Here is a 15790-nt window from a genome sequence, read left to right on the forward strand (position 1 = left end):
CTTATATTTGATAAAGGGGCTAAAAGCATGCAATGGAGGAAGGATAGCATCTTCAACAAATGGTGCTGGGAAAACTGGAAATCCATATGCAACAAAATGAAACTGAATCCCTTTCTCTCGCCATGCACAAAAGTTAATTCAAAATGGATCAAGGAGCTTGATATCAAATCAGAGACACGCAGTCCCTAAGTATTTCAACATCACCTTTTCAACCAAAATACCTGCTGGGATTTTTGTGTTTTATTTTACCTTGAATCTAGAGATCTAAAGAATTAGCTATCTTGATAATTATTTTTACTGTTTTATACTGAAAAAACTGGGGCAAACTAAAGCTAACCTGCTAAAGATCACTCAGTTTGTAAGAAATAGAACTGCAGGGGCTGAGATTGTGGCTCAGTGGTAGAGCACCTGCCATGCATGTGTGAGACACTGGGTTTGATCCTCAGTGCCACCTAAAAATAAATAAATAAATAAAATAAAGATATTGTGTCTACCTACAACTAAAAAATAAAAAATTAAAAAAAAAAGAAATAGAACTACAATTCAAACCTGGGCAGTATGATATTAGAGCTTGTTACTTCTATTGTGTCTTATGCTAATTAGAATACTATATTAATTTTATGAAAGTAAAGACATTTGTTGTGTTCCTAATGAAAGTGCAATGCCTAGCCTGGAATAGACACTCAAATACTTGTTGGATGAATGAATTAAATATTGTAAAGTTATTTTTATGTAGAATAAGTTTTATTTTATTTAAGTCCATCTCTGGCTTCATTTGCTAGAATGGGGAAAACATTCTAGAAATGTTTTGCTTAAGACCTAGCCTTCATTACAAACATAGTCTTATTATGATTCTTTCTGCCTAGAAAAAGAAATTAACTGCAACGAGTGTAAGCAAATATTGAGTTTTATATTAGGGATAATGTCTCATATGGATCCAGCTAAAAAGAAATTAGCCAGCCCCACTTAGGACGACTATAATTTGGTATGGAAAATACAGAAGGGCTTTCTTTTTATTTGCATATGTGTCCTCATCATTTTTCTTTCTGAAGAGCTTAAGTATTCTCAACTTGTCTTGTTACAAAATAGAAAATGGCTGCTCTGCAACTCTCTTCTTTTTACAATTGCAGTGACTAGTTATTTCTTTCCTTTTTGGGTGGGAGAGGGTACTAGGGATTGAACTCAAGGGCACTTGGCCACTGAGCCACATCCCCAGCCCTATTTATATTTTATTTAGAGACAGGGTTTCACTGAATTGCTTAGTGCCTCGATTTTGCTGAGGCTAACTTTGAATTTGCAATCCTCCTGCCTCGGCCTCCTGAGCCGCTGGTATTATGTACTGGTGTGTGCTACCTCACTTGGCTGGTTGTTTCTTGATCAGAACTCCAGATTCCAAGATAGAAACCTTTTGGCTTGGGTTTGATACAGTGTCTTTCCAATGCCCAATAAGGTTTAGACAAGAAAGCATAATACATAGAGTAAACATGAGAGAAGGGGGTGGTATGTGGCTGGGATTACATTGTGAAAAGTTTATTAAGGCTTGGTCATTTAATTGAAACACTTTAATTTTGGGACTCGAATGCTGGAAATCAGGATCTGGCTTTTAATGTCATCTTAGTGCTAAATAGTCTGTGATAAGAGTTTTGACACATTTTATTTTGATATGTTGAATAGAAATCAAAGAATTAATGTATATCATATATCCCCACATGAATAGCATTCATGTAGTTTTTCATAAGTGGCATAATATAGTGTTAAAAATCTATTAGGTATTTTGATTTCAAGTATAACTTATTGAGGTGGTTAGTTTCTTTATTGTATGTTTCCTTTTCTGGTTTTTATTTATTTGTTTGTTTGTTTGTTTATAGAGGCAAATATCAGATTGTATACATGACTCCAGAATTCTGTTTAGGTAATTTGGACCTACTCCGGCAACTTGAGGCAAATATTGGTAAGTGACAAATAGATCTTTGTAAATACTTCCTGAATTGTTACCCATTGAAGTTAAACCTGTGGGTACTGGATTTCAAATATTTCCTCCAAGGAATCTCTGATTCTCTAACTTGGTGTTTTTCTTGTCTTATCTCTTAGAACATTGTAATTCTTTTTACATAGAAATTGGGTCCCTGTTTTATAACTGTCCGTTTAATGTATCTGTTTTGCTTTTCCAAGAGACTACAAACTTTTTGAGTGAAAAATACCATTCTTGTTTGTTTATATTCCCTGAGTGTGTTGCTTGAAATGTTACTGAAATGTACCATTAAATGAATGTTGAATACTAGATTCTATGAAATTATGATTTACCTTTTTTCACATTCTGATCTAACAGGCCTAGGATGGGGCCTGGCACCTCTAGCTGTTCATAGGTGATTTTTATGAGTAGCCAAAGTTGGAAACCACCTTTAATTATAAATGAGTATGACTGATTACAGAACAACTAAACCTAAAACCTTGATATTCTAAGTCAGAGCTCATTTACTAGGAAATGTAAATATAGAATTAATCAAAATCTGATGCCATTTTTTGTTTTATACTTAAATCTTTTGGAGGCTGCGGTTGTAGCTTAGTGGTAGAGTGCTTGCTTAGCAAGTGTGAGGCACTGGGTTTCAATCTTTAGCACCACATAAAAATAAATAAATAGAATAAAGGAATTATGTCCATCTACAGTTTAAAAAATATTTTAAAAAATTGTTTTTGCCTGGGTGCAGTGATGCATGCCTGTAATCCCAGGGGCTCAGGAGGCTGAAGCAGAAGGATTGCAAGCAAGTTCAAGGCCAACCTCAACAACTTATCGAGGCCCTAAGCAACTTAGAGAAGCCTTGTCTCAAAAAAAAAAAAAAAAAAAAAAAAAAATAACAAAGTCTGTGGATATAGCTTAGTAGTAAAGAGCTCCCGAGTTAAAGCCACAGTACCAAAACAAATAAACAAACATAAATAAAATAAAAATAAATAAAATTTTTATTTGTTGTTTTTTTGATGATGAGGCTCAGCCACCTGTGAGTTGTGTCATGGCTTCTATTGCAAATGATTATATTTCAAATTTTCAATTGAACTAAAGTTTTCCCAGATTGTATGATCTATTTGAATAATTATTTATTGAAATAATTCCAAATAGGTTAGGTTTATAATATCACAACTGTCAGTTAATATCACATATAGGGAAAGTAACAGTTTTCTAGCAATATAATGAAAACAAAGTTGTATGTGATAAAACCAAGAATGAGAGTAGATATTAATATTTGAGTTAAATATATTACCAAAGAGTATACCCATCATCTGTTAAGCTCCCTTATTGGTATATTCTATTTTTGCCTTTAATGTGAGTTTGAAATGTCTCCTTTTAGGTTGTATGAAATTTCTTGTTAATATTTCACTTTGGGTTAAACTTAGCTACTTCATATGTTTCTTGGTTTTATTGCAGAAGTTAGTATCTGTGTCCATAGTGGTCTGAATATTTTTGTTCCACTTTAATATTTGTTTTATTTCTGTGATACTGTTACAATGAATTAATAGTTTAATTATTTAATTATTTAAGTAAATATTTATTTTAATTAAGAGTTGTAAATTCCTAGTTTTTGTAATGTATAAATTATGAACCCTCATTCATTAGAGTAGAGCATAGAACATTTTGCTTATGAAGGATGAAAATGGTTTTTTTGAGTGACTCAGTGTTGAATTAAAAGGGACAAATTAAATGAGTTTTTTTTTTTTGAAATATTTTCCTTTGGCTTTTGTTTGTAGGAAATTGTGAAATGCTGGCAAAAAAGAACATACTCAGTGTTACATACAGTAATCTGACATTTAGCTAATCAGATTTATCAGTTTTAGGTAAATGTTAAATTATGTAAGTAGTCTAAATTTATAACAGAAATAGCAAGTATGCTTGTGTGTGGAGAATCCTTACCAACCATACTTGTAAATTGTTTTTTAACTTTGGAAATAAGGCTTAAAAGGCCAGTATGCCAAAATGAAATATGTCTAGGACCTGGCAAGACACTTGAACTTGTACATTTAAAGTGTATTTTAGCTGCGTGTGGTGGTTCATGCCTGTAGTCCCAGTGACTCAGGAGGCCAAGGCAGAAGGATTGTGAGTTCAAAGCTAGCCATAGCAACTTAGTGAGACCCTGTCTCTAAGTAAAATATAAAACAGTTGGGGATGTAGTTAAGCATCCCTGGGTTCAATCCCTGGCACCAAAAACATCAAAAATAAAATAAAGTGTATGTTGATAAAGTTTGCCTAAACTGATTGTAATGTACAAGGTTCAACTTCACTATAAGCTACTTTATCAATACTGCAACTAAAACTTTTAAAATACAGGAGGACATCGTCTTTGTTTTAAGCTATTTAAAGTCTGGTTGATTTAGTTTCTAAAGCCAAAATAAGTATAGTGGTAACACTGAAAATTTCCCAGTTAGTAACCAGAGAATTTTTTTGCATATTTTTTTTTTTTTTTTTTTTTGGCACCAGGGATTGAACTTAGGGGCACTCAACCACTGAGCCATATCCCCAGCCCTATTTTGTATTTTTTTTAGAGACAGAGTCTCACTGAGTTGCTTAGCACCATGCCATTGCTGAGGCTGTCTTTGAACTCGCGATCCTCCTGCCTCAGCCTCTGTAGCTGCTGGGATTACAGGTGTGAGCCACCATCCCCACTCTTTTTAATTTTTTTTTAATTATTTATTATTTTTAGATATGCATGACGGTATATTTTGACATTATGCATACATGGAGTATAACTTATTCTAATTAGGATCCCATTCTTGTGGTTGTAGATGATGTTGAGTTTCACTGGTGGTGTATTTATATATGAATATAGGCAAGTTATGTTCAATTAGTAACCAAAGAATTTGCTAATCAACCTACTTTGCTTATTTGCTTTCTTTTTCCTTCATGCTCTGTTCGGATTATCATAGCTAGTACAATCTCAACGAATTGCCATTGTTTATTTTTATGTCCATTTCCTTTTTTAGAATTGTGAACTCTTTGAGATCAGTGTTTCTTGTTAATATTTCACTTTTTTATTCCTAGAAAAGGATTTAGATTAAAATGACCATATAATAACTAAAATAACAACAGTTTTTTTTTTAATTAAACTCTTTTTTTCTTGCATCAGGCCCTATTTTAGCCTCTTATGTTAATGATTTTATTTAATCTTTAGAGTTATAAGAAATGTTAGGTACTATTACTATCCACAGTTTACTCGTAAGGAAACCAAGACTTGAAAAGCTTGAGTAACTTGTTCAAGGAAATACACATGGTAAGTGGTGGATCCACATTTTACATCTATGCAGTCTGATTCCAGAGCACATATTTTTAATCACCACCCTGGCAGAACATTATTAGTACTCCCATAAAGGGAAGTTAAATTTGTCTTTAGCTTGAAAATTGAGGGCAAAACCAATATTAGTCATTACTTTGAAATGTCTGAAGACATTTTATTGGATGGTTTTGCAGTGACATGTAATACTACACACTATCAACTCTGTTTTAGTGTATGTCTATAGTGTGGGAAGAGTAGAGAGAATGCTGGGAGGCAGGGGGGGTACCAAATTATATTTCTTCTTACCTGCTTTGTATGTAATGAGATTTAGTTCTTCCCATACCCTTTTACATTAGACAATGTGGATTTCATCTTGTTTTCTATGACGTATTAGAGGAACTTTCTGCAATATGATATGTGATCAATTTTGGATACTGATGCACTTAATCTCAGTGGAAATATACTCTTTCTGTTTCTTTTGAAAGCTAATCCATGAGATAAGATTTAAGGTGTTGCCACAGAAAAATAGAACAGGCCACTTTTAAAAAACATTGTTGTGAGATGGTTCATAAGTGATAGTTTTTGGATAAAAAAATAAGTCATTCATTTTCCCAAGGAATAACAATAAAAGCTGAAATTTAATAAATATGTTATTTGAATTAATGCATACTTTTTCTTTCTTTTTTTTATCCTAATGCCTTTAAAAATTTTTTTTGTAGTTGTAAATGGACAATACCTTTATTTTATTTGTTTACTTTTATGTGGTGCTAAGGATCGAACCTAGTGCCTTACGCATGCTAGGCAAGCGCTCTGCCGCTGAGCTACTGCCCCAGCCCTATCCTAATGCCTTTTATCCATATTTCTTTCCTTCTCCTTTTTCTAATAGTGTTTTTTTTTTTTAATGTTATCTGGTACTATTTATACTTATGTTTTCGTATGAAACAAATATTTTGATTTGGGTTATTTTTGGTTTTTTGGGGTAATATTTATATAGTCTTAAGTGAAAAAAATGATGTTGATTTAGATGAATTTTTTTTCTTTTTGAACTTTTATTTTTCTCATTTTTTTTTTTTTTGTTTTGTAGGTATCACACTTATTGCTGTGGATGAGGCTCATTGTATTTCTGAGTGGGGGCATGATTTTAGAAGTTCATTCAGGATGTTGAGCTCTCTAAAGGCAACACTCCCAATGGTAAGCTTTGCCAACTCTAATGTTTTTTAATGACATTTTCACCAAGTGGAGCATTCAGATCTGGGGAATGGCCAAAAAGCTGCAGACTTCTTTATCAAAGGGCAAACGGATGATGTAATCAGGGGAAAGATTTTAAAAAATTCTAACTTTGGCTTCTTTATAAGGTTGGTCTATAATATATGGAGAAATACCATAGACTAAGGCTTGGCAAACCTTTTCTGAAAGAATCAGATAATAGTTACAGTAGTCCCCCCTTATTGGTAGGGTATATGTTCCAAGAGCCCCAGTGATATAATACCCGAAGCAGCATATAGTACTAAACTCTATGTATTTATAAATTAGGCACAGTAGGAGATTAACAAACATAACTAATAGTAAAAGAGAATAATTATAACAGTATTCTGTAATAAAATTGCCAGTACTAGTACTCTCGCTTTCTGGAGCAGTAACTAAGTAATATAAGTGGTATTTGAATATAAGCACTGCCATATAATTTTTATTTTTAATTTTTTATTAAAGCATCATCATAATACATAGTAATTACGTTCATTTTGACAAAATCATACATGCAAGGAATTCGATTTCAAGCTTCATCCCCTTCTTTTCCAATCCTCCTCCTTCCCTGATTTTCTCTCCTCTACTCTATTAAATAATTTCCTTTCTTCTATATATACATAAATGTGAAATTCTCTTTGGTATATTGATATATGAATATAACATGATTTTGTTAGATTCATCCCATTTATCTTCTTCTTTCCCTTTCTCCCTCCATCTTATTCTTTTAACTCCATTGCTATTCCCTAGGTCTTTGTGATATCTGATCCCCTCCCCGACTGCCTTCTTTCCCTTATTTTGTTTTAGTTTTTGCATATGAGAAAACATTTGACCTTTGATATTCTGAGTCTGGCTTATTTCAATTAGCATGATTTTTTTCTCCTTTCCATCTGTTTACTGGCAAATGCCATTATTTCATTCCTCTTTATGGCTGAGTAAAACTCCATTGCAAGTATTGCCATATCTTGACTATTAGTCTCATAACCAAGATAGCTACTAAATGACAAACCAGCAATAGCATATACAGTATCGATGTACTGGACAATTCACTTCCTAGGGAAAATGGAGCTGATTAGAATGATTTTATCACATTGCTCAGAATGGCATATAATTTAAAACTTACAAATTATTTAATTCTGGAATTTTCCATTTAATGTTTTTGGGCCATGGATAACTGAAACCACAGACAGCCACACTGCAGATAATAGGAGTAGTATGTATGTGTCACATGTTGCTCTCTTTCTCTCTTGTTTTAAATACCCTTTTAAAAATGTAGAACTACAGTATATTCTTCACTATGGGCAAAACCAGGCTGTGGGCCATATTGTTCTATAGGCCATAGTTGTAGACTGTTGCTTTAGAAACATGGTTAGATTACCATGCTTCTCAGTGATGTTTCACTTGTAAGTTCTTTTGTGATAGGATGTAGTAAAGTATAGTTATCCCTCTTGTATCACATTAGAAATCTGGAAATTCAAGTATTCTAATGGTATTTTTTAAAAGAAACTTTTAAGGGGCTGGAGTTGTGGCTCACTGGTAGAGCACTTGCCTAACATGTATGAGGCACGGGGTTTGATTCTCAGCACTGCATATAAATAAGTAAAGATCCATTAACAACTAAAAAATATTTTTAAAAAGGAAAAGCTTTTAGAACTGGAATTCCACTTTATTCCCTTTCATAGAAAACTGTAGAAAACCACATTTAAAAAAAATTTTTTACATGAGTGTTCTACATGAAGGGCATGTGTTACATGAATGGCTTGAAAACACAGTATTGACCTTATTTTCTATTTTGAAAACCTAAAGATCACAGGAAGTTGTAAAACAAAAATATGTAAGGAGATCCTGTGTACTTTCACCCAATTTCCCCAGTAATTGCATGACTGTAGTATAATATCAAAACTAGGAGTATGACACTATATAATACCAGAGTTTATTCATATTTCATTATTTTTGTAAGTTCTCATTTGTGTATATATGTGTGGAGTATTTTACACCATTTTTTCTCAAATAGATTTTGAGTTACTACCATTGCAATCAAGATATAGAATTGTTTTCATTCCCACAAGGCTTCCTGGTACTGTCCTTTATAACTACACCCACAGTCCTCTTCACCCCAAACTTCAGTTCCTGCTAATAATTCTCTAATCTTGTTATTTGAAAAATGTTGTATAAATGGAATCACAGTTTATTGCATTTTGCAATTTTTTCTCATTCTCTTGATATCTATCCAAATTATCATATATTTCAAAAGTTTGTTCCTATTTATGGCTACACAGTATTCCATAGTATAGACATATCAAAATTTGTCCGACCATTTACCTATATTAAAGAACTTTTGGGTTATTTTTCAGTTTTGGGCTATTATGAATAAATTTACTATGAATATTTGTGTGTACCTTAAAGGTCCTTCATTAAGCCAGTGGTTAAACAACCAGTGAACATAAGTTGTTATTTTTCTGAGGTAAATGCCCGCAGAGTAGTTGCTGGATCCTTTGGTAAGTGCACGTTTTGTTAAGGAACTGCCTTACTGTTTTCCAGAGTGGCTGTATCATTTTCACTTTCCACCAGCAATGCATGAGAGATGCAGTTTCTTCTCATCCTTGCCACCTTTTGGTGTTAACACTATTTTTTAAATTTTAGCCATTTTGATAGATATGGAATGATATCTTGTGTTTTAAATTTGTATTTGTCTAATGGTGAATGATTTTGAGATTTTTGTGTAAGTTGCCTCTTTGAAGAAATACCTGATTTAATTGGATTATGTTTAAATTTTTTTTCTGTCAAGTATTAGGAGTTTTAAAAATAAATAAATAAATATATATCTGTATGTGTATATATACATATAACATACGTGTGTGATATTATGTTATATATATTATGTTATATATATATATATACACACACACATACATACACACACAAACACACACACACACATATATAGTAGATCTGAGTCCTTGGTTAGACATGTGGTTTGCAAATACTTCCTTTCAGTTTTAGCTTCTCTTTTCATCATTTTCACAGTGTCTAAAAGAGCAAGCATTTAAAATTTTGGTGAAATCCAGTTTATCAGTTTTTTCACTTAGGGACTAGGCTCTGCACCTAGCCATAGATGGTAAAGATTTTCTTATATAGTTGTTTTTCCTTAACTTTATAGTTTTATTTTTTACATTTAGGTCTGTGATCCATTTTGAGTTCAATTATATAGGTGTGAAGTTTAGGTTGAGGTTCATTGTTTTCCCTTATAATGCTCCAGACCATTTGTTGAAAAGGCTGTCCTTCTTCTGTTGAATATCTTTATACTGTTTCTTGAAACAGTTCTTGTCACAGAACAGCATACTATCCTGGTTTTCTTCCTTGGTTTTGCCTTAGTCTCCTTTGTTTCTTCTCATCTCTTTATCCTTTTAATGTTGGCAAGCTTGAAACCTTAGTCCTTGGACTTATTCTTTTGTACTCAAATTCCTTATCATCTTATCTAACAGATAGGGCTTTTTCTTTTTGCAGTACTAGGAATTGAACCTGGGACTGCTGTAGGCTAGGCATGTACTCTAACAGAGTTTATATTCCCCAGCCCTTTTCTCCCCCCATCCCCCATGCCTCCTGCCCCATGCTAGGCATTGAACCCAGGGTTGTTCTACCATTGAGATACATTCCCAGCCCTTTCTATTTTTCTGTTTTTTTTTTTTTTTTCTAGAAAACCAAATTATATAGTTTATTTTTAAATGAAATTGACATTCATCTATTTCTATTGCCATATAGAAGTTATATTTAAATAGAAATTTGTAATGTATTTTTCTGTTTTTAAATAGAGTCTTGCTTAGTTGTCAAGGTTGGCCTTGAACTTGAAATCCTTTTGCCTCAGCCTCCTGAATCTCAGGGATTATAGTCACGCACCCCACCATGCCTGGCTCAACATATAGTTTTAATACTATCTATATCCTGAGAACCTTCAGGTTTATATTACAGCCTTGGACTAATATTAGCAATATGTGAGTGATTCAGTTTCTCTGCCTCCATGCCAGCACTTGGTATTATCATTATTTTTTGTTACATTTTATAGAATATAAATATAATATTCCAAAGAATATTTATAGAATATGTATATATGTGTGTATACTTGTGTGTATGTGGTATACATACACATATAAACACTCATGTAGATATATAGTTACCTTCTGAAGATTTTTCTACTTAGATGTTTAATAGGTATCTCAAACTGTTTCAGAATGACTTCTTGATAGTCTCACCACTCTAGACCTTCCCTTCCCAAGAATCTCCAAAATCTTATTTAATAACAGCTTCATCCTTCTGGTGTTGAGGTCAAAATTTTTAGAATTTCATTCAACTCTACTCTTTGTCTCACTCTCTACAATACATTTAAACAGCAAGGAAATCTTGTGAGGTCTTTAGGATCTAATCAGTTGATCCCTGCCATTTCCCTGGTACAAATCTCCAGCTTTCACCTGCACTGTTACAGTAATCTCCTGCTTTCACTTTTCCCCTTCTCCTATCTATTTAAGTACAGCATTTGAACTAATACTTTTTAAATATGTCTGATATATTCCCCTCCAAACCCTCTGGTAGTGGCATGCAGACATTGATACCATGTCTTACTGAGTCTTATTATCTAGTCTTCCAGTTTTGCTTTGACCTTATCCTGTCCTAAATGCCTCTTCATTCACTGCATTCCAGCCACTCCACCTTCCTAGGGCTGTACATATACAGTCATACATACATTACTGGATAAGGGTCTGAGGAGGTCCCCTTTTAGACAGAAGGAATCTCAGTTTGGCCCTGGCAGGTTCTTGACTTATGCCGCAGAAAGGAAGGAAATTTCAGGATATATCAAAAGAGGCACAAAGGAAATAGACTGAGGTGTAATAATTACAATAACCAAAGGTAGGCTGGGTGTGGTGGCACATGCTTATAATCCCAGCAACTCAGGAGGCTGAGATAGTAGGATCACAAGTTTCAGGCCAGCTTTGGCAACTTAGTGACACCCTGTCTCAAAATAAAAAATGAAAGGGCTGGCGTTGGGGGTGTGCTCAGTGGTAAATGCCCTGAGTTCAAGTCCTAGTACCAAAAAGAAAAAAGAAAAGAAGAGGCACAAAGGAAACTTTGTAAATACAGAACACTGGAAGTGCGTGTGTAGGTGGTTTGGCATCAGCCTGGTGAGTTTCTTCTATCCTGCCTCACTTCTGCATCTGAGCTTTGCCTCTCATATTCCTTCTTCCTGAATACTTTTCACCCAGTTGATTTATGCTCCCTTATTTCTGTCAGATATTCACTGAAATATTGCCATCTCATTTAGGTCTCTTGGGCTACCATATTTGAAATATCACATTAATCCTCCTTCCCCAACATTAAATCATCCTCAGATATCTTTGCTATTTTTAGAAATAGCGTTTATCTCTATTATTATCTCTATTTTTTTAAACTTCCTATATTTTGTCTGTTTTCTGTGAGCACCTACCAGAATTTTTTTTTTTTTTTGTGTGAGGAGGGATTTTTGATTGGTGAAAAAATCTGTAACAGTACCTGGATCATGGTAGATGCCCAATAAATAATTGGGTGATTGAATGAATGAATTCTGATCAGAAAGCTGATAATCAGTAATCTCCTACACAGATAGCTGTGAAAGAGTTGTGTAATAAATAGTTACACCAAAGGACTCTGCTAATTTCTATAGTAAATTATTTGGAAGAGGCATAAAACATAGTTTCTGCTTTCAGATAGTAAAAGAATTTAGATTCATACCTATAAAAATAAAATCAGTACTAGCATGCATGAGACTTTGAGTTTGACGCAGCATCATGACACACACACACACACACACACACACACACATATACACACATATACCCACACACAAATGAATAATACCTAACAATATAAAGTATGTGGACTGGTACAAATAATACAGAAAGATTAATAGTGATAGTGTTAATAGTACATGTAATAGATAGAGAAGGGATTTGATGGTGAAATCCCATAGGCACAGTGCCCTAGAGAACTTATTTTCATTAATTTAGAATGGTTTAAAGCAACCTTTTGGAAACTAGGAAGATTGCTTTCTGTAATCTTTTCCTAGGCCTTTGATACTAGAAGGATTGTTTAAAAGGAGTTTTAAATATTTTATGTAGTTCTTAAACACTTTTCAGGTGGAATTAAATCTTTTATTATGTCTAGCTATTGACGTCACTGTATCATTTTCATTTCTTGGGATGATTTTAAATATTGCGTGTTCCTTCTGTTGAACCTCTGGGACAGGGTGTTTGTCAAGCAGTGGCTGAGAAAATGTTGTTCTCTTGATGTTTTCAAGAATCCTCTTTATTAGCTAATTGGTGAGAAATGCCACCTGGTGGTTGTAGCCCAATCATTTTTCTCATTGTTCTTGGTGCGGTTTTTTTAATTCCAGTGTCACTAGGACACCTGTTATAAACCTGGAATTCTTATTGTATTATTTCAGTAAGTCTAAAAAATAGCAAAAATATCACTAAACCATTTGGCACAAAGATTTCTATTTGGAAGTAATTATTAAAGGGAGCCTTGAGAAAGAGCAGCCAGGCATAAAACTCTACAGAAGTCTTAAAATTCTGTAACATTAATGGGGGAACTGTGAAATCCATGAGACATATTGGTCCTTTGTGTTACTTTCTTCCTAGTACCTATTGGAAAAAAGATAAGCATGCAGCAGACACTCAGTAACCATTTGAAATGAAGGAATAAATTCTCTGTGTATTATAGAATATAGAGTTAAAATAAACATGACCCAAATTTAGAAGCAAATGGAATAGTTATAGTTTTCTAAATCTTTGGGTGTTGTACTATGGAAATATATGCTAAATATCTTTTTAGATTTATAAAATCACACGATTATTTTATATTTTGTTGCTTGTTTTGGCAAAAATTGATGCCTGAAACCTAGACTTAATAAACTCAAATAATTAATTTTAAGACTTAGTAACTTATTACAACTAGGTGGCAGTATAATTTAGCATCTGTCCAGTTTGCTTCTGAAAATTTAAGGGTTCAAATTTTTAATTATTCTGTGACTACAAATATAAACTGAGAGTAGCCCAGTAAAATGAGCATGTATGATCACCCTTCTCATAACCTGCCTGTATATTATTTTTTAGTTTGCTTATAAATTATGTGTGGTACCTGGGGTTGAACCCATGGCCTCACTCATGCTAGGCAAGTACTCTACCACTGAGCTACATCCCCAACCTTCTTTGTAAAATCGTAGCATCATAAAGTACCCAAAACAGAATTCTAAGAATAGATTCTATTTACTTTTGAAGTGAATCTTTATTGTTTCTTTAATTTTATTATGTTACTTTATTTTCTAGTTGCAGGAGCAGCATTCCCTTTTTTAATAACTTCATTTTTCATGTGATGCTGAGAATTGAATCCAGTGCCTCATGTGTGCTAGACAAGCACTCTACACTGAGCCACAACCCCAGCCCAGAAGCAACATTCTTAACTGTGACTTTTAGAATGTTGGAGGCAAAAGAGTAACTATTTATATTATAATCATTTTCACTGTTAGCTGGTCACTGGAATTGGGAATTTCTAAGCAAATGGGAATTTTTAAATTTCAGAGGTCTAACAGCCCACTTTGCCAAGGCCAGTGGCAAATCTGGGACTACTACCCATATCTGTGAAATTTCCATACAGAAACCTTTTTAATTGTTGCAGTAACAATGGTGGTTACAGTTGAAAACTTTTGAGTGTTCTATGCTGTCCTGTATATTTGGCATTTTACATATTTTGTCTCATTTAATGTTCATAAGAACTCGATGATACTGGTTCTGTTATTGTAGCCATTTTTTATAGGACAAAACCAAAGCTTAGAGAGATAAACACACAGCTAAAGATAGACATTAAACCCAAGTAGTTGATTCCAAGCCAGGTTTGTTTCACTGCTGTGCTGCTCTTTTGTCTGATGTTTCCATTAACTTTTTGGAGATGTGACATTTAATTTCCATATTTTCGTAAATGCATTTTCTGTCTACTGATACATTATCTCTCTTAGAAACATATCCAGCCCCCCGCTCTCTTTTTTTTAATGGTTCCCTTCCCTCCCCTTTTATTTTTATTTATTTATTTATTTTTATGTGGTACTGAGGATTGAACATAGGGCCTCATGCATGCGAGGCAAGTGCTTTACCACTGAACTATAATCCCAGCCCTAACCCTCTCTTCTTATGAGCTATATCCTAAAACACTTCCCTTTTTAATCTGCATATGCAGAGAAGCAAGTATTTATTAATGTATTTACAAATAAGTTGATAGAAGCACTTAAGGGAAATGCTTTATTGTAAGGGTGAGAATGTGTATGTCCTAGTAATTTCTATTTTTTAAAAAATATTTTATTTAGACATTGATGGACCTTTATTTTATTCATTCATTTATATGCGGTGCTGAGAGTCAAACACAGTGCCTCACACATGCTAGGCAAGCACTCTATCACTCAGCCACAACCCCAGCCCACAACTTCTAATTTTTTAACTTCCCTATACTCAGCCATATATTTGTTAGTACCTATATATTAACACAGAAATGTATCTATATTAAGGCTTGGTTAGAGAAATTAACTTCTTTAAATTAGCCCATTTATCTCTACTTCCTTATGGAGGCATTCAAAATTCAGAGAAGAGTCTGATTGGAAGCCAGACATCAATTAAATTAGTTTTGGGGTTAAGTTTTTAAAAAGTTTTACAGAATTTATTTATTTATTTTACTGGTTGTTCAAAACATTACAAAGCTCTTGACATATCATATTTCATACATTAGATTCAAGTGGGGTTATGAACTCCCATTTTTACCCCAAATACAGATTGCAGAATCACATCGGTTACACATCCACATTTTTACATAATGCCATATTAGTAACTGTTGTATTCTGCTACCTTTCCTATCCTCTACTATCCCCCCTCCCCTCCCCTCCCATCTTCTCTCTCTACCCCATCTACTGTAATTCATTTCTCTTCTTGTTTTTTTCCCATTCCCCTCACAACCTCTTATATGTAATTTTGTATAACAATGAGGGTCTCCTTCCATTTCCATGCGATTTCCCTTTTGTCTCCCTTTCCCTCCCACCTCATGTCTCTGTTTAATGTTAATCTTTTCCTCCTGCTCTTCCTCCCTGCTCTGTTCTTAGTTGCTCTCATTATATCAAAGAAGACATTTGGCATTTGTTTTTTAGGGATTGGCTAGCTTCACTTAGCATAATCTGCTCTAATGCCATCCATTTCCCTGCAAAATTCCATACTCGG

General features: G+C 33.8%; 1 protein-coding gene across 10 annotated transcripts in view; it reads left to right on the forward strand.

Annotated features, from left to right (window-relative positions):
• Window positions 1–15790, forward strand: part of Wrn (WRN RecQ like helicase) — a 139864-nt gene that overhangs the window by 60446 nt on the left and 63628 nt on the right. For all 10 annotated transcript variants that reach the window (XM_048792752.1, XM_048792753.1, XM_048792757.1 and 7 more), the window contains 2 exons: window positions 1869–1951; window positions 6346–6452. In XM_048792752.1, the coding sequence (XP_048648709.1) occupies window positions 1869–1951; window positions 6346–6452 (190 nt within the window). The remainder of the gene's footprint in view (window positions 1–1868; window positions 1952–6345; window positions 6453–15790) is intronic.

Source organism: Marmota marmota, unplaced genomic scaffold (assembly GCF_001458135.2).
Source record: "Marmota marmota marmota unplaced genomic scaffold, marMar, whole genome shotgun sequence".
NCBI lineage: Eukaryota > Metazoa > Chordata > Mammalia > Rodentia > Sciuridae > Marmota > Marmota marmota.